This window comes from Hermetia illucens, chromosome 1, assembly GCF_905115235.1.
Source record: "Hermetia illucens chromosome 1, iHerIll2.2.curated.20191125, whole genome shotgun sequence".
NCBI classification, from domain to species: domain Eukaryota; kingdom Metazoa; phylum Arthropoda; class Insecta; order Diptera; family Stratiomyidae; genus Hermetia; species Hermetia illucens.
The window spans coordinates 136433434-136452243 of NC_051849.1; the positions used below are offsets into that span (position 1 = coordinate 136433434).

The 18810-nt window shown below is 41.1% G+C and overlaps 1 protein-coding gene across 2 annotated transcripts; it reads right to left on the reverse strand.

Annotated features, from left to right (window-relative positions):
- Nucleotides 1–9836: 9836 nt before the first annotated feature.
- LOC119661488 (probable kinetochore protein NUF2) lies at nucleotides 9837–18045 on the reverse strand. 2 transcript variants are annotated; one of them, XM_038070852.1, is made up of 7 exons: nucleotides 17825–18045; nucleotides 17629–17755; nucleotides 10826–11004; nucleotides 10557–10771; nucleotides 10327–10494; nucleotides 10081–10269; nucleotides 9837–10006 (listed from the first exon to the last, which is right to left on the reverse strand). In XM_038070852.1, exons 1-7 carry the CDS (start codon nucleotides 17975–17977, stop codon nucleotides 9862–9864), a joined length of 1176 nt encoding a protein of 391 aa, XP_037926780.1. In that variant the 5' UTR covers nucleotides 17978–18045; the 3' UTR covers nucleotides 9837–9861. The 2 variants fall into 2 exon arrangements, with proteins under 2 accessions (XP_037926780.1, XP_037926781.1); XM_038070853.1 differs by having other exon boundaries at nucleotides 17812–17939.
- Between the last annotated feature and the right edge of the window lie 765 nt (nucleotides 18046–18810).

Genomic DNA, 18810 nt, shown 5'->3' on the forward strand with positions numbered 1-18810 from the left:
TTTTGCTTGCTAAGAACCCGAAGAAGTTTCCGAGGAATACATGAGGACTGGCCAGATGATAGTTTTGTACGGTAAGAGCTTTGACCCTATGGTGAGGCGTTTCGAGCGGAACAGTCTTTGTAAGCTGAAATAGGCTCTGTTGGCTGACAACAACCGAGCGGGGATTTCATCATCGTAGCTGTTATCGGTTGTGATTTTCGACCCTAGATAGGAGAAATTGTCAACGGTCTCAAAGTTGTATTCTCCTATCCTTATTCTTCTTCGTGTTTGTGTTTGACCAGTGCGGTTTGATGTTGTTGGTTGGTTGGTCCTCGGTGCTGACGTTGCCACCATATATTTTGTCTTGCCTTCATTGAATGAATCGGATGAAGGCAGTTTGTACATCTCGGGTGGTTCTTCCCATGATGTCGATATTGTCAGCGTAGGCCAGTAGTTGGGTAGACTTAAAGAGGATCGTACCTCTTGCATTTACATCAGCATCACGGATCACTTTCTCGAGGGCCAGGTTAAAGAGGACGCATGATAGGGCATCCCCTTGTCGTAGAGCGTTGTTGATGTCGAATGGTCTTGAGAGTGATCCTGCTGCTTTTATCTGGCCTCGTACATTGGTCAGGGTCAGCCTAATCAGTCTTATTAGTTTCGTCGGGATACCGAATTCTCTCATGGCCGTGTGCAGTTTTACCCTGGCTATGCTATCATAGGCAGCTTTAAAGTCGATGAATAGATGGTGCAACTGTTGTCCATATTCCAACAGTTTTTCCATCGCTTGCCGCAGAGAGAAAATCTGATCTGTTGCTGATTTGCCTGGAGTGAAGCCTCTTTGATATTGGCCAATGATGTTCTGGGTGTATGGGTTATGTTTAGATTGTTCCGTTGAAATCTGCTCGAAATATTCTCGCCATCTATCCATCGCGGCTTGCCGATTGATTACCAAAATAGAGAAGTTTATAGTCATTTTTGCCGCGTTCACGTTCTATCTTGCAGTTTTTGTCATCACTCCATCGAATTTCTTGTGAAGCACAAATATCAATGCACGTTTTCCGGCCTCTTGGGAGTTTCTCCGTCTTTCTAGTGATGATGCCAATATTTAATGTGTAGTCACGTATTTGTTATGCTCGGACTAATTTACTTGCAACGCCGACCATGCGTCCTGCCGGGTTGCCTGAGTTGAACACTCTAGCATTTCTCCGAGGCCTCGAATATCTCAACGTGGCCGTTTTTATTTTAAACGTCATTTAATGCGTTTTTTAGTCGATCTGCCGCGGAATTTGTAACCAGGAGAGATCAGTAGAGTAATACAAAGTACGTTACCTCATACATATATCATATTTATACTGCACGGATAGGTCGAAAAAAAGCAACCTGTATTTAATACAGCAGCACTTTACATAGAAAAACATCCAGCATTAGTTGCCTCATTATATAATGGAATAATAGACAATAATTGCATTTATTACTTTCGTTTTGGAATTAGTTTAATTGTATCCGAGAACTCAAGCAATGTAAAATCTGCATATTGTATACCAATCAGAATAAAGGCAACAGAACATCGGAAACAACGAAGCAGCCCTGATTATTCTGATTACTAGTTATCACAAAATCACTGAAGCAGAATAAAAATTAGCCGGGTTGTGACCTCTTAATAGCATACTAATGTAGGAGAAAATTTTTAGAATCATGGAAGCTTCCATCATCGACTTTGATGTCAGAAATTTACCGCAAATGGAAATTAACTAATTTTCTAATACGCATTATATTTTCGTACTTTTTATCTGCACGATGGGGCATTAAATTTATTTTTTCTGACCAGAATGCACATACTGTTTGTGTATAACTGTCTTTTTAAGGTTTTGTGTAAACACAAAACCTTATTAAAATCGGCTTACTGTCTGTCTGTCTGTCCGTCTGTCTGTCTGTCTGTCTGTCTGTCCGTCACACGCATTTTTCTCGGAGACGGTTATAGCGATTGACACCAAATTTTGTAGAAAGGTGGGAACTGTGAACGCTCACGCATACAGTGAATTACATCCTTTTACGTCGAATTTAAGGGGGGTCCCCATACATGCAAAAGGGGGGTGTAAAATTTCTTTTCATCAAATATAGTCATGTGGGGTATCAAATTAAAGGTCTCGATTAGTACTTTTCAAAGCCGGTCTTAGTTTTGACATTCGTTGGAAGGGTGGGGAGCGCGGGGGGTTGAAAGTGATCACTTCTTTAAGGGGGCCATTCTCAGAAACTACCAAACCGAAAAATCTGAAAAAAATCAGGAGGCTGCCACTGTATGGTGCCTGGGCTCCGAAATACCTTCCATGCCGAGATCTGTTTAAATAAAGTTAATAATAGTATATTACTACAATTTTTTGTAATTGGTTAGACACCCCCCTTAAGTTCATCCTAGTACCATGAAATTTTGCAGTGATATAGGCTATAATATAGAGCATAACCTTACCAAGTTTGGTGGAAATCGCACTATTACTAACAAAGTTATAATACCTCAAATTTGTTGCTTCTTTGAAAATTGAAGACTATGAATGTCAGTATCACCCGAAAGTGGATACACTCACATAATATATGGATATATTACGTGCTACGTACTAAGAAATACACAAAACCTTTCGTACCTGAAGCATCCAGCTTCCGGTTTCCCGACTTGTTTTCTGTTTGTGAGGAAGGGTGAAAGGTGAAAGTTATGGAGACGTTTGCAGTCGTTTTGTTGAAAGTGTTCATCAGAAGCTTTGTGTTGCAAATAGTAAGGATTTGTAGTGTCATACCTGACAAAGCTTTAAAGAAGGCCACGGAAAAATAAATATGTAGTTTTCTAAAAGTAAGTTCGCGAAGAGGTAAACCTTGAAGATTTATAGCAAACCCTAGTCAACTGAAAGTCCAAGCGGAATCGAACATACGCATGTATTAATATACTCTCTGACTACTTACGCAGCATCACTCTTTGTTATGAGTTTCAGTCGGCGGATATTTGAGCTAATATCTGATTGAAAATTCCTGAAGCGTAAATTTCGGTACAGGCTCAACATTTTAGGCAACAATTCAACTTTTTCAGGAAATTTAGCAGATGTTTATTCAAAGACTTACAACCATCTCGTTTTTCATTAAGTTGAATGAAAATTTAATAAAGTTTAAAAAATAACAGGTGATTTTTAGCACATTTCTTATAAATGTTCCCCGATTACTAAAAGACTAATAATTGAAAAAATGTTTCAATTAAATTTAAACTCTGTCCCAACTCATTTGTGAAAGGAGCAGGAATTGGGAGCTTCACCACAGTATTTCTAATAGGCAATTCCCACACTCAATGGACCCGGACTTGTGAATGTCTTATAGAAGCTTATCTAAACACACCATTAATGTACATATAATTGACTGCCTACTATGTGTACGGAGAAGCTTCCCCAATACATTCGCAAGTCCGGTCCATTCAGTGTGGGTACTACTGATTAGATGAATAGCCGCAGGCCACCGCATCGTCTCCGAGGTAGGTGAGGAAAGTGTAGGAACTTTGCAGTCTTGAAGATTATTCACTGAGGAAGCCATCACCACACCCGGCAGTTAGATATATAATAAAATGCAAATCCATTAAATGAGGAGAAGGAGGAATCTAAGGTCCGGTACGGATAACCGGGGGGGGGGGGGGAGTCGTTTGTTTTTGTGGCTGGGTCGGGCTCACGTAATAGACAGCACGGCATCAAACTCACTAATCGTGGGGAGATTCGAAGTCTAGGTGCTACGATGGCCAGGAGCATGACTCCGCCTGCTGTAGCTGTTTCGCTACAATCTATGGTGACTACTTCATCTGGTTTGAGTAAGCAGCGGATGAACTGGATTGAAATCCAATGCGCGCAAGTAACTTTGTAGACCAGTACCGCTTTTTACTCGCAGCGACACAATCCCGGCTGTAATCAAGGTGAGGCGAAGTGAACGCACGGTGTTTTAAGAATGGTGTTAGCCGTGACATCGGATATTATTTTTCCGATGTCAGAAGGAAAATAAAAATCAGAGTGTGGACTGACGGTTTCATAAAATCATTAATAATAATAATCATCGTTGGTGCAACAATCCATATTGGATCAGGGCCTTGAAGTGTGTTAGAGAACACTACATGATTACAGTACCCTGTAGGAGACAATGTGGTCAGCATTGCGCTCGCCCGAGATTATTACCCTGATTTGACTCAGGTACTCATTTACAGCTGAGTCGACTGGTATCCGACGACAAATCACGATACAAATCACACTGCCCCCAATGAGATTTGAAACGCGACCTTCCGTACGACAGCCTTGTACTTTAACCACTCAGCTATGCGGACATGATAAAATCATTACTTAATTAATAAATTACTATAGAAATTTTTACTTAATTATTAAGTGAAGTGTTATTCAAAGTTATTAAAGGTGAGTTATAAGGCATTATTACTAAATTAATAAAATGAATTATAACATTTGGTACCCCGACGGCGACACGAAAAGTTGGTGTTTGGTAGGTTTGGCGGAGATAGCACCTGAATCTGGAATAACAGAAACTACATCAAAGGAATCTGAAAGCAAACTACATCAAAGGAATCAAGTGCAGGGAGAAGTTCGCGATGCATCTCTAGAAGAATGCGGAGCGTCGAGAGACGAGGTAGAATAAGAAATCCTTCTGCAAAGTCAAAATGATTTAGAAGAAAAGGTGGAGCAGAGCAAATCGCAGGAAACAGAGGACAAGGGTGGGGACAAGGTTGAATCTGAGCTTCTGAAATCCTTGTGGCTTCAGCGACTGCCGGCGAGCACGCAAGCCATACTAGCGTGTACCGACGGCGGTTCCCTAGAGGTGTTGGCCGCGACTGCACCCAAAATTCGCGATGTGCCGATTTCGGACTGGTATCCCGTTCCACTTATTCAAGACTGCGCATTATTTAGCAAACTGTGGTGTTTCCTCGATTTTGGATCTCCCCAAGGCCTAGCATCGAATCCCTGTAGCTCCTGAAAACATTCCAAAGACAGCAATTTGCACAACTTTCGAACCCTTCGAGTTCACACGGATGTCTTTTGCCCTGTGCAATGCTGCGGAAATTTTCGAGAGATTCATCCACTCTTTACTACGAAATTTGGACTTCTGTTTCGTCTACTAGGATGACATTTTGGTCGCATCTTCCACCGAGTCCGGCACATCTCGAGTACATATTCCAATGTTTCCTTGAGAATGGCTTAATTCTTAAGGTTGAAAAGTGCAGATTTCTCCAACAGGAAGTGAAATTTCCATTCCACCATTCCTGATGGCTTATAATACGATTCAGATAAGGTGCAAGCGATCGCGGGCTTTCCTCTACCAAAGATGGTCAAAGACCTTAAAAGATTCTTGGGAATGGTAAACTTCTACCGTCGTTTCCTGCCCAAAACCGCTCATCACCAGGCATTACTTAACGCCTTCCTATCTGGTCCTAAGACTAAATAACCGCAAAAGGTTGTGTGGTCTCCAGAAGCCGTCAAAACGTTTGAAACAACCAAGCAACAGCTGATAGATGTTACACTTATAGCATTCCCTCGAAAAAGCGTCCCCTCGCCAATTTCGGTACCTAGCTTACATCAGCCAATTTAGATCGGACATCCAACATGTATCTTTTGAAAATTGGTGTGGCCCAGAAGGATAACGCAGCTCTTCAGAGTCGGACTCCAAATACAAGTTTAAGGAATTCCCTATCCTCGGCTCACCTTCCTCTATCTACTGTGAAATCTCGGAAATGGTATATGTATATTCCGGCCTTCCGCACCCCGGCATTCGGACAACGAACTAGCTAGTCTCCAGCAAATATTTCTGGCCGTCCATGAACAAGGACGTAAATTCTTGCGCCAGAGGGTGCATTGAATGCCAAAGGTGTAAGGACACTAGACATGTTAAGAAGGAATTAGGTTTATACCCTAAGTCAACAAAGCACTTACACACATATATCTCATCCCGCCGTAATCATCATAGACCAGGGAATGCATTTCGAATCCACTCCTTTTTCAGAGTTCGGAAGGCTCCTTGGATTGAAACGTTAGCGGACAACCGCATACCATCCACAGTAAAATGGGAGATTTCCAATGTAGAGAAGGAAGGATTTTTTTTATGAGCAATTGCACGAAGTTCAGGGGAAGCTTTCTAAAAAATTGGGTGATTTTGATGCGTGATCTGAATGTCAAGGTGGGCTCTAAGACACCTTGCTTGGGCATGTGATGAGAAGGTATCTTTTTGGTGATCATAACAAAAACGATAAATAATTTGTAGATTTCTGTAATTTCTACCGCCTCGTTGTTGGCCTGCCATAATGTCAATTGCGTTTTACATGTCATCAGACACGCAGATGGCAGATACCTTGAGAGCTTCTTTACCTGAGAATATGTATTATCATTGGGCGAAAAGCGAGAGATTGATGACACTATCCAAAAGTGTCTTTGTCTCTGGCGCGGATCAAATTGTCGGTCGCGACTCAGGAGGATGTCACGATACCTGGCTGGCCATAAAAATGTGGGGGCGGGTTACTGCGCGAACATAAGAAGCAGAGACCTTCGTTGATCATTGCAACTAGGGCTGAGCTCCACGCGTCAAAACTACCGAGAAGTGCAGCATAGTGTGTCCCGTGAGAAAAGTAATTTCATCGGGAAAGCAGAAAGGGTTGCTTCTCATCCAAGATGATGGACAATTCATGAAGTGGAAGGAGCTCGTTACCACTTATGTGAAGTAAAGCGATGTTAGCTTTGCCATCAACGCGTTCAAGCGGACCTAAGCCATCTGAGAATCTTACTTACATCTTAGTTACAGCCAAAGAGCTGCCACCATGCTCCATCATTTCTTCAATTTCCAGTGGATGGGTTTCTCGAGTGGGCCTTTCTCATGGCTCCCTAAAGTGTTGTTTGTAGATAATATCATGAGTAGTCTTGAATTTTCATTCCAAACCCCAGAGGATGAGAGGATGTAGTGGGTGGTTATGTAGACGAAAGAGGAAGACTCCCCCCCCCCTTCTCTAAGTCTGTTGAAAAATCGCCGCCACCATCCCCATCAAAAAATGTATGGTACCTCAAAGTGGGGCTATTTTTATATCTTTGCGGTAGGAATTTCTTTCTCGCTTTAATATTCTAACAGAAAGCGTGGGCTTTTTCTTTTCAGTTAGACCGATTTTTTCGTCTACGGTCTATCGGCTAAATCTGATTTCGAGGAAACCATATGCTTCCTTAATGCTTTCCATAGGTCCGGTACTGAGTAAACGGGCTGATGGGTGACAGGAGACGAGTTTTCCCGGGGTTGATTTTGTTACTTCTTTGATCTGTTTGTGAACTTTGATTTATTTGAGTTGCTTTTTGCGTTTTCAGTGCGCTTTTAATTGGAAAATTATGTGTGACGTCAATGTGAATCGTAGTTATGATAATTAGCCAAGACACCAAAATTTTATAACAGTAGAGCGGAATGACTCTAATGCCGGTAGTAAGATCCTGTCGCGAAGTATAATAGTTTTCTAGTAAAGTGTTTACATGCCTTTCTGGAATGTTCCACGGGGTACAAAAGGAACGGAAATCCGCTCACAAAGTCAGTCTAGTTCTAGAGTTAGAACAGATCGCGTCGGGTATAAATACGCCTCGAATACTAGTTAAAGATATTAATTAATTATACAGTACGGTTGTATAATTAAGGGTTTAATAAACGCTTATTAAAGTTATATAACGGGTTTTTTGTTTAGTGCTACGCAATCCAGTGATACGAGCCTACGTAAAGCAATTAATGTAATTAGTGACGAGTACGAATAGCTAAGAACGTAACAATTGGTGACAACGACGGGATTACGTATAGGTAATTGGTGACAGCGGTAGAAGTACGTAAAAGCAAATTCGTAACAGTCTATTTAAACTTATTTGAACAAAAAGTTTTGTAGTAACTTACAGATCGATCCAAGATTATTTTTTGGAATAATCGCTTCAAAGCTACAAAAATGTATTTTTGGGAAGGAATCTGAAATCTGGAGAAATTTCAGAAATCAGATTTATTTTCCCAAAGTCCATTGCAAACTCATATAACCGTTCTTTACTATGGTCAAAAGCGAAAAGTAAGCTTAGACGGCCAGTGAAAAACATAATTGATGTGTTATTTGTTAATATTCGCTTTTAAGGGTTCAGATGCTCCCAAGCCCGCTTATAAAAGGAAAAGGGTTAAATCACTATAATCAAAACTATCGAGAATTATATAGGCCTTCCAAGATCCTCCTTACCCCCTCAGGCAACTATGATAGCATAGTGTAGGATAGTAGAGGCACTTTAGATTTCTCTGAAAGTAGTGGAGAAAGGTAAAGCATTGCCAGGAACCTACAGCGATGGCATGTATGTATGTTTAAGGCACTATACCCCATATAGGGTCCAATCGGAACAATGAATACCGAGCGGTAATTTCCGAGCAAGCTGAAAGCCAAGGCCCTTTCCCTGTTACCATTTGGTAGTTCTTTTCGACTGTTAAGTTCTGTCGTTTGTTACCCACCGTAATATCCTTTCTATACAAAATAGGTACTAACTAGGACAGGCAGATTATCAACAATGTCAACGCCAATTTTTCTCTTGGAATGGGTAATTCTGCCTTCCAGTCCGTTCGGTCACAAAGAAAAATTAAATTTTCTTAAGGTTGAAATGTAATGTATGAAATGTACCTTCTTCCGTTGAGGGACTATATTCTCACATACTAGCGAAGAGCCGGCATCCTTTCTGGCAATACCCAATTGCTAAAACACTAAGAACCGGAATTCCGATAATAATTGGAAAACGATAACGGCTTCGGTAACATACACAGAACACATACCCTGTTGGACCTTGGACCAATAATATTGCAAGTTATTTCGTAATGCAGTGAAACGAAATGGCTTAGTTGTGACTTTACAGACTTACGATCGAGCATTGTTTTCACCAACGGAAACAAAAAATTTGGAGTCGCCATCATTGTGAGCTTGGATATCAAATTATAATAAATGAACGAATGCGTACGATTGGTTCAAAACTTAAATTTGTTTAATTTATAAACTCGGGTGAAAAGAGAAAAGTATGTGTTAGGGGAATAAAATTTATAGAACAAAGAAAATAAAGAGGAAAAACTAGAGGATAGAAGGTTATAAACCACAAACCAATTCGAACAATCTTTCTTGGCAATTACATTCGTAGCACCATTGGAGGAGTATACGCAATCTCACTTTTACTACCTTTTACTAGGTACTAGCACTGAGGAAGGAGGCACGTGGTCTCCGAAACGATTGTATGCGCGAAAAAATAAAAATATTTATAGGATAAGGAAAAAACCTAATTCTTTTTTCAACTTATAATCTCACTTATTTTTTACAGATTCATGTGTGTGTGTGTGTGAATGGAAGGAACAACTACCTCAGGGTTGGCGAAGAGGTATCATATGCCAGATGCACAAGAAAACAGACAAACTCCATGGTGAAAATTACACAGGTCGTTTCATTATTGTGTATGTTCTAAAAAATTCTGACAAATTTTATCGAAAGAAGGTTGAAGACGTATTTGCGAGCAATCACTGTTGATTATCAACAATAACAAAAATAAACAATGCACCAAACACTCTCAATTAAGAATTAAGAACTCCAAAAAGACGTACACTAGGTTCTCGTTCTCGTTGACTTTAGACACGCATACGAAAGTATAGATGAGAACTTCCTGTATAATACCATTGACAAAGAAGGAGACAGAGAGATCGTTAGAGTTAAGATCGCTTTCCATAGTCTAGACTCACGTTTACTTAATCTCATAATCATACCCTTCCCTTATGAGCAGAAAATAATACAGTGGAAAGTAGGATAAACATATTTATTTCTTATAAAATGCAAATATAAGCAAATTACGAATCACATAAGGCATCGACCACGGATTGAACCGAACCCAGAATGAAATCTCCCAATTCGTTTTGCTCCTGAAGCTCCTTCTCCAGAGATTGCAAAGTTCCGGTCAAGTCCTCATAGATCATTTCTTCATTTTCGATGTTCCTAAAATATAATTGGTAAAATAATGCATTGCTTGAGCCTCAATCTTGATTTTAAGCAAGAATGGGTTTACGTACTTCTTAATGTGCAAGGTTTCCACTGCCTTTCCCTCAATATCCAACAAAATGTCCTTTTTTTGTCGCATTATAATTTCATATTTGTGCATCATCTCTAAATTAGTTTCAATTGTATTTTTCTTTTTATCATTTATAGCCTTCTGAGATGCGAGTTGATTGTACATTTGCTGCAATGAAGCTTTCATTTCCCTAGAAAGAGCAGCTTTTTAATATATATGACAAGTTTGCCAATATTCATTTCCGCACCTTAGTGGATTCAAATCTTCGAGCGGATAACTTTTCATCGTTATCTCAATTTTCTCTATCGATGTTTGCATCTTATTTAGAAGTTTCACGCGGTCTTTACTGTTTGCCAAGGTGATTCTCTCGATTTCTTCTTGTTCGGAAATCGCCTGTTCAAGTACAGCCTTGTTCCTACGGGATAATAATACATATAGAGTTTTACTAGATTCGGCCATTTAACTGAATATACCTACGCTGCTATGCTCTCGATTTCTTCTTCAGAAACTAAATCGCACTTTAGTTCGTCTTCTTTACATTTCAGCTGGTTGAGAATAGCATCGTAATTTCTTATTGTATCTTGTAATTGCGCAATTTTTTCCGCTTGTGCCTTTTCTTTAGATGCAAGCGCTTCGGCTTGCTCCTTCAACTTTGGTAAGGTGTCTTTATATTTGGCAATTCTTTCTTGGATCTGAAATTTTATTGTAAGTATTGGGGAGAGTAAAAGTGGTAAAAACTAACTGACCTCATTGAGCTGCCTTTTGTATGCTTCAACTTCAAGGTGGTAATTTGTCTTTTTATCTAAAAGTCGATTCCGTTCTTTTATTTTTGCATCTGCTAGCGTTACTGTCTCCTTTTTGAGCATCTCAACATATAAATAGTAATTTAGCAGAACCTTCAACATGTGGGTAGTTTTCTTTGGCGCTGAAATGTGTAACAAAGAGGATATACTTAGTTACCACGCAATAACAAATGAGATTGTCTCAATGTCACTATTGTGTGAATTGTCGCTTCATAGAATAAAGATTTGAAATGATTGTTCGGTATCATACCGAAGTACACTTGCACTGGATGGCAACACACGGGTAAAGAGGTCATGTATTCACGGTTATATAAGCCGATTATGGATTAGCATTAAAATGACACCAGATTTGCGTCTATTGCCACAAGAATTACTAGAATTCAAGTGCTTTCCTGACCACTTCAGTTAACCCCAGAATGTGTATCCGATATCGCTGAAGTCCTTCACGTGCCTTTGCGAAGTTGATTTCATTATGTCTCTCTTCAGGGATAAGAAATAGATTGGGACCATTAAAATGTCTTGGTCAACCTGGGAAGCAACTAAAAGTGTTTTCTTCTTGGCGCTAGCTTGGCTACATCATGAAGCAAAAAAGAATCATTGCGAATATCAACCCTTTTGAGCGAAGTAAAACTAAAATTTATGATCCTGATTGAGCTGAGTTACTTCACAGTAAGAGGCTTTCGCAAGGTTTGTTTTTTTGGAAAATCGAGTCTGCCGATAAAAGCACCTCATATATTATCAACAGTTTCTTTCAAAATTTGAGTAGCCCCATTAAATTTCTTCTAAACCGTAAGAAGTCTCTTATCAACTTCAAATTTATATCTTGCGAAATGCATCTTGAAAAATTATATATCACTGCGTAGAATTTATTTTTTTAAGACAATAAACGGAGATAATCTAATTATTGTCCTTAGAAGAAGAAGGAAGATTAAAGTTAGTCCACCTTAAAAAATAAAGTATGAGATGTAATGATAATGATGTCCGAATGGCTTAGTGGTTAGAGCGCTAGGCTGTCGCAGCGGAAGGCCGCGGTCCAAATCTCACTGGTAGCAGAGGGATTTATATCATGACTTGATGTCGGATAACAGTCGACTCAGCTGTGAATGAGTAGCCAAGGTGAATCGAGATGTGATGTACCGTAGCAGCCTATAATGAAGTGCTTAACACATTTCAATGTTCACATTCAATTAGATTGTCGTGCCAACGATTATTGTGAGCTGTAATGCCTTACACCGTTGATATAGGCTCGGAATCGGGAGTAGAAATAAAGTTCGAGCTCCGTGAAAGGCACTTTGAAAATTGTTGTGCGTGCTATACCAAACCACGCGGCAAGTGATGTCACTAGAGCCGTTCATCAGGCCAGTAGAAATTTTAAATAGGGTGCACTAATCGAAGAATGTTCTGCGTTGTCTTAAGTAAAGAAGATGAAGAGTGGATTCGGAAGACAATCACAGTTGCAGAAATCTGAAGCCTGTTGAGGACAGAATTAAAGTCAAAGGATATATGGAATCCGAAGCAAATAAAAGACGGTGAAGAGAGAGGGAAGGGCCTTGATGAAGAATAAATATAGTAGTGAACCCATCATGGGACGTTATAGTACACCAAAGAGAGGGCAAAGAACGGGATATGTAACCATCAAGAGAAACACTGCAGAAACGGTAGGAGAGGTAAGAGGCGAGCCATGTAATGAATGACGTGGGAATGTCGTCAAAGTGAGCAAACTTCTCAAAGATTTTGGGACCGGAGGAGAAGAGTATAATCGGTGATAATTCTTGGCGAACGTATGCTTTTTGAGTAGTAACAATGGAAGCGTCCAATAACCTTCGAGGCTTTTGTTAAAAATTATGCAGAAAGAGTTGGTTTTAGCAAAAAAAAAACATTAGGGAAGTTGTCAGTTTCCGAGTTAACATTGGTGTCAACGTTGCCAATAAGACATTTGCGATTGCTGCGGACATGTTCCAAAATAATCCGGGGCATAGATGTGGAGGCGCCTGCTGTCTGTCCATCAAGCTTTCAAAATGTGTTTTGATGCGTTCCTGGATTATTTTAGCTATTACCTTTCCGACGGCAAGGAGCATGCACCCTTTTTCCACTCTTTAGGTAAGGTCTGTAACTACAGATGCAGCGATAAATAACTGCGGGGAAATCGTGAAGCACAACGGCTTTACTTCGTTTTAGTGAATTGATGGCCGAAATGATTTCTTTTCTGCTTGGAGGAACAGCAAGTATGCGAATACTGCGGTGACTAGCCATTTCATCCGCTGGAAGAGAAACCTCACCGTATGGGATATGGTTAGTAACCGTAGTGAAGTGTTTCGCAGCTCTAGAACCCTGCGAGAAGTGGCGGATGCAACACGCAATCGAACGTAAGCGACCATCAAATGCTGATTCCTTCGAGACCGATGTCAGCGCGTCTCTTGTTTCATACATCCATCCAACTCCTGAGTCTACTGCTGATCGCAAAGTGGTCGATCTGATTGCTCGTGTGGTGTCGACCCGTTGAAACCCAACTGACCTTATGGCAGGCTCTGTACTTGAAAAATGTGTCACTAATGATGAGACGGTGGAATACTGTCCGAGCGAGATGTTCTTAGAGCCTACCTTGGCAGTCTGATCATCCACCACGATCACAATGTCTCCCTTAGGGAGCCTCCACTGAACTGTAATTGCTCCTAGAAAACATCTTTCTCCACTATATCACAACTTGGAACAGGCGAAGTTACCTTTCTAGGTAGTAACTTCCTTCCTAAACACCAAGCATCGGCTAGAATCTAGTTTCCCCAGAGTAACGGTACCTACCGAAGTGTGTTAGCGTCCATTTTAGAGCAAACTACCACATCGATGCTTGAAACGCCAGCCTATATAACCAAGAAACTCTCCTCGCTAACAGCTGCACAGCTCGTAAGGGACTTGAGCCTTACCAAGTCTATGCCATTTCATGTGATCTTCGCTTTTGCAAATGAACCCCCACCGCAAGTGAAAGCGACGTTCCAAGCAGCAAAAGAACCAATCAGGATCAAAGAACAAAACCCGGTGGATTTTCAGACTATACAAAAAATCCGAATTCCAAAAATTTGTCATTAGAGTTGTATAGGTTGTTCCATTTTTCAACAACATGGAAATAAATACATACATACGGAAATTGCTGCTCGGAGATAAGATGGGCAGCAGCAAAAACTTGCAATGACGAGTCAAAAACGCTTCTGATAGATGCGAACAAAACTGGGCGTGCCGTTTTTGTATTGTGATTGTCAAAGTTGCTCCCATAGACGCCTGGAATGCCCTAAAATAAGGATAACATAAGGGGGACATGGAGAAACAAACAATGGCGTAGAACGAAGGAAGATTTTTCTGCGCACCTCTTTCCAAATCTTCTAGTAAAACACTGCATCCCCTCCTCACTGAAAGTACCAGGAGATAAAATTATGTATCGCCCCGTAACAAACCTTTCCTTAAAAAAATGGGCAGAATCAACTCTGACATATGCGATGGGTGTGCGCTCAGGAAAACCATTGATCATGTGCCGGAGCGCAGAGAGCGAGTAATCTTGTGAAGTAGGACTTGCCGGTTCATTTTGGCATATAAAAATTTTACAAAAATAATTGAAGAGAAATTTTGTTTTTAATCACGAAGTGAAGATGTACTCCTAATTTTAAATTTTTAATAAACTTTGAAAGTTTTATTATAAATAAATAAAATAAAAAGTTAAAATGTTAAAACTATAAGATAAATATATGAATGAAGTCGCGGCCTTGAGTCGGCTAATGGCGAATGTTGGAGGCCCTATATCTACTTGGAGACGTCTCCTTATGGGAGCAACGCAGTCGGTTCTGCTCTATGGCGCGGAGGTATAGGCTGATGCCCTCGATAAAGAGGTGCATCGTAAGCGCATTGTTTTGCGAGTGCCGTCTGCTTATCACACTGTCTATGAACCGGCGTGATAGTGATCGCGGGAGTGAGCCCCGTTGCGCTCCTTGCCAAGGAGTGCAAATCTATCTACCACCGTAAGGGCGAGAACTTAAGAAAGGTGTTTGCCCGTGAAGAACGTCAACGCACCTTTGCCGAGTGGTAACTCTCTTGGCAAAATGAGATGTGACTGCGCGTCCCATCGGCAATTTAGACCCGTGGCTGAACCGAAGGCACGGTGAGATTGATTACTTCCTTACCCAACTTCTAATCGGGCATGGAGGTTTTCAGTCTTACCTGCACAGGATTGGGAAGTTGCGATCTCCTGATTGTGTGTTCTGCAATGGAGTGGCGGACGACGCTGAAGACACCTTTTCCTCTTGTGAGAGGTGGGACGTCTTTCGTCAGCAGCTTTATGCAGACACAGAGGAGCTTTCTCCAGACAACATTGTCAGAGAGATACTGAAGAACACTGGCAGCTGGAAACGTGTTGCGCATTATGTTCGGGCTCTTCATATTGCGAAGAAGATTGAACTCGACTTTCAGAGGGACCGGATGGTAAGGGATTCCCTGAACTAACAACTCCCTTCCTCCGCTCTCCTCCCGTTAGTGAAAGGGATTCCCTGACTTGAAGGCTCTCAAAGCCAAGAGAGCGGGAGGGCTAGTCCGAAGTAATGTGTCAAACGGTTCCAAGCTAGTTCTCTAATGACAAGGAGCTATTTAGTTGGGAGTCCGACAGTGTACTGTTGCGGGATTCCAGCACTGTGCGTAAACGCACGTACCCTACTCCTAAAAAAAAGAATTTGGAACAACTAAAAATAATAAAAAGTTATTCAAGTTTTATCAACATAATTGGTGACCCCAAATAATTCTCCACACAATTCCAACTTTTTCAATAGAACAGAAGGAAAGGAGTCAGAGAACAAAGAATGCGGGATATACAGCGGTTTTTAGCAAAAAAAAAAGTGATTACGAATTATTAAGGAACGAGAAGTAAAGCTAAGAAGCCTCAAAGTTTTTTACCAGTCAGTCGCGCAGCGCTTAGATTTGTCGTTTTTTAATGTGTATTTGCGTAATTTGGTGTTTATAAAAGAAGAGAAGTGCATAAATCCGCGAGAAAGCAAATTAGAACGGCATATCCAAAAAGTTAATCAGAAAAGGCCTATCAAAAGAAAACACGCGAGCGACAAACAGTTCGCAAGGAAAACTGCGGTCATTTAGGACTTTTCACAAAAGGTTGTTCACTGCAGCTTGGAGATCACGAAGGAGCTCAAAAAGCAACCTGTCGTTCAGACAAAAAGAAAAGAAGGAAGAAAGAAGGCGGCCCATCAACTTCATTTCAACCATTGCTACAACAATCACACTTTTTACTATACAATATTTACTACGCATTTCTATCCAATGAAATATTTTTATATATAAATTTTTAAAAGTAAAATAACACAATTAAAACGCTCCGCTCAGCTCGCTTTCAGTGTAAGTGTTGCTCCTCTGATGATTTTTGATAATGTCGCGTGGCAGGAAGGATGTTGCTATTCCTTCTGTCGTCCTAACCGCCGCTTCCGTTAGGGTGCAACCCTTGTGGCGGCGAAACCCGGAGGCGTGGTTTCTCCAATTGGAGGCGCAATTTGCGCTGGCGGCTGTCCCGACGGATGCCACTAAATTCAACTGCGCGTTAGTCAGCCTGGACGAGGAATCCGTTACACTCGGCGAGCGCGTGCTGAGCTCCTTGTGGCTTCAGCAACTGCCGGAGGGCATGCAGGCCATTTTAGCGGGTGTAAACGGCAGTTCTCTTTAGGTGCTGGCTGCGGCTGCAGATAAGATACACGAGATGCACATGTATCTCGCGAATCCGCCGACGTGACAGAACTTCGGAGGCAATTGGCTGCGCTTACGAACGATGTGGGCACACTGATGGCGGCGGTGGATGCTTTGCGAGTTGCCTCGAACTCGTTTAATGGCCGTCTCGAGAGATGGGCCGTCGGGTAGCCCCGGTCCAAATCGAACTCTGGTACATCGTAGACTGGGGAATTAAGCCGCGCCCACGCGATTCGTTCGGGGCGCGGCGACGTCTACCCAAAGTGCAGCAACACGTCGCCTTAGTAAATGCCTCCCCGTCTCCAGACTCAACAAACTTGTCCACAGCAGCTAAAATTAGCGACAGCAGACTCCGCGCCCACCGCAACTTACGGCTACAGGCAAGTAGGCGTGGGTTTCGTTTTGCGAAATACCTTATGGCGCTTCATTTTGGCTGACATCATCCTTAAATGTTCTAAACACAGACTCGGCAGAAACAAGTGCTGTTGGATCTGGAACCTTGACTTCTTCGCATTGTTTTTAAAAATAATATGGATCCCCTGTTTTTGCTAGAATAATTTATACTGTGCAAGCGGGATGGAACAGGCAATCCTTTCCCGTAGATAATAACTTGCAGTCCGTCCATTTGAATTCACGCGAGCGTTCGCAGTTCCTACCATTCCACCAAATTTGGTGTGAATCGCTACAACCGTCTCCGAGAAAAATGCGTGTGAAAGACAGACAGACATAAAATCTTAAAAATGGGGGCTTCTTTATTAAATTCTACTAAGGAATTGGGTAAACCGACCTTGCCAGGTAATTTCAGAAATATGCAAGTTACTTAGAAAGTAGCAGCACTCAGTGAGGCTTTCGCTTCCATCAGGACAGGGGCGGATCTTAAATACATATCCAGTTTCATGAATTTCTCCATGGAAGGTAGGATTGAATGAACTAAACAATAATTTGCATGCACATAACCCTTTTCCGCATGTTTTCGAGAATTTCATCTTAGTGCAATACGTTTGAGAAATTAAAATGCTTACACGGCTTGATGAAATCATAATAAACAAAGTTGTTGGCTGCACACGAAATTTTGTAAATATGATCGATATATGCGCAGAATCTCGCTCTGAATTGCCTCCTCATTTCCGGATTGGGGCTGTTTTTGTGCTGTAAGAAACAAGGAACAGTAATAAATAAACTCGGAACAGTAATAATGGAAATACCGAGGCAAATTACATTTATTAACGCTGCACAATCCATACTGAATTTCTTCAAATAATCAACAAGAACATTGAAAACAAATAGTTCAGTTGGCTTCTGGAGATCACTTTCTTTTATTTTGTGGTCGAAAATGTCGTTCCAATCAGCAATGAACTTAGCATTCGACATTTTTTTACCATTGATTTAACCGGCCTTAACGGACGTATTTTGGAATTATTGTTTTGACATTTGTTGTCTTCTTCTTCATTGGTCAGAGTTGAATCGATTTTAATCAGTTGATATGGCCTGTAATGTGAGAGATGAGGAAACAGATGGCACGCGAGTCCATATAAAGATTTCAGATTCAGATTCATTTAATGAGCAAAGAAAACAAATACATGTGCGGTACAAAAAGAATAATAACTTAAAAGCTCAAGCGTGACTAATTAGGTATGTAACGCTAACCTACCGAAATATCCAGCCTAGCCGGTTACATGGTATAAAGTGCAAAGGTGGTGCATGCCAATGCTCATTTGACATAGCATGTGCTTAAACCTAAGAATGATTTATTCCTTACAATTAAACAAACATAACACAAAGCAACACAAAGTAGTACGCCGTACTGGAAAACGAGAAAATGGGAGTTTTTAGCCATTGGTGGACAGGATTGAGCGACGGATTTGGAGTAAAGTACAGTCCTTTCTAGGTGGTGATACCAAACTGAGAAAGGACTACCTTTACTCGATTTGGACTCGTGCAAGGACAGGACCAAAGGCGGGAGGGATGAAGAGGACTGTGGGATTGCGGGGTATATATTGTGGAACTTAATTGGTAGAAGGAGGGACCTTAATTTAGGGGAAAAGTTAATGTTTACCGATATCCCATATTGTACAGGCTAATTAATGTTGATTGACTTAATATAGGCTAGGTAAAAAAATAATGAAAGGTGGTCTACACCTGCGCTGGAATTGACTGCCGGAACCACAGATATATACTATAAAGCTACCATACTCCCCCTTGCC

Bases quoted from the DNA above. Each gene is read 5' to 3' on its own strand.
- LOC119661488 (XM_038070852.1), bottom strand. From the start codon at position 17,977: ATGTCGAATGCTAAGTTCATTGCTGATTGGAACGACATTTTCGACCAC. The intron at 10,772-10,825 runs GTCAGTTAGTTT...ATAAAATTTCAG, and splicing joins ACAAAAGGCAGCTCAATGAG to ATCCAAGAAAGAATTGCCAA. The intron at 10,495-10,556 runs GTAGGTATATTC...ATTATCCCGTAG, and splicing joins GAAATCGAGAGCATAGCAGC to GAACAAGGCTGTACTTGAAC.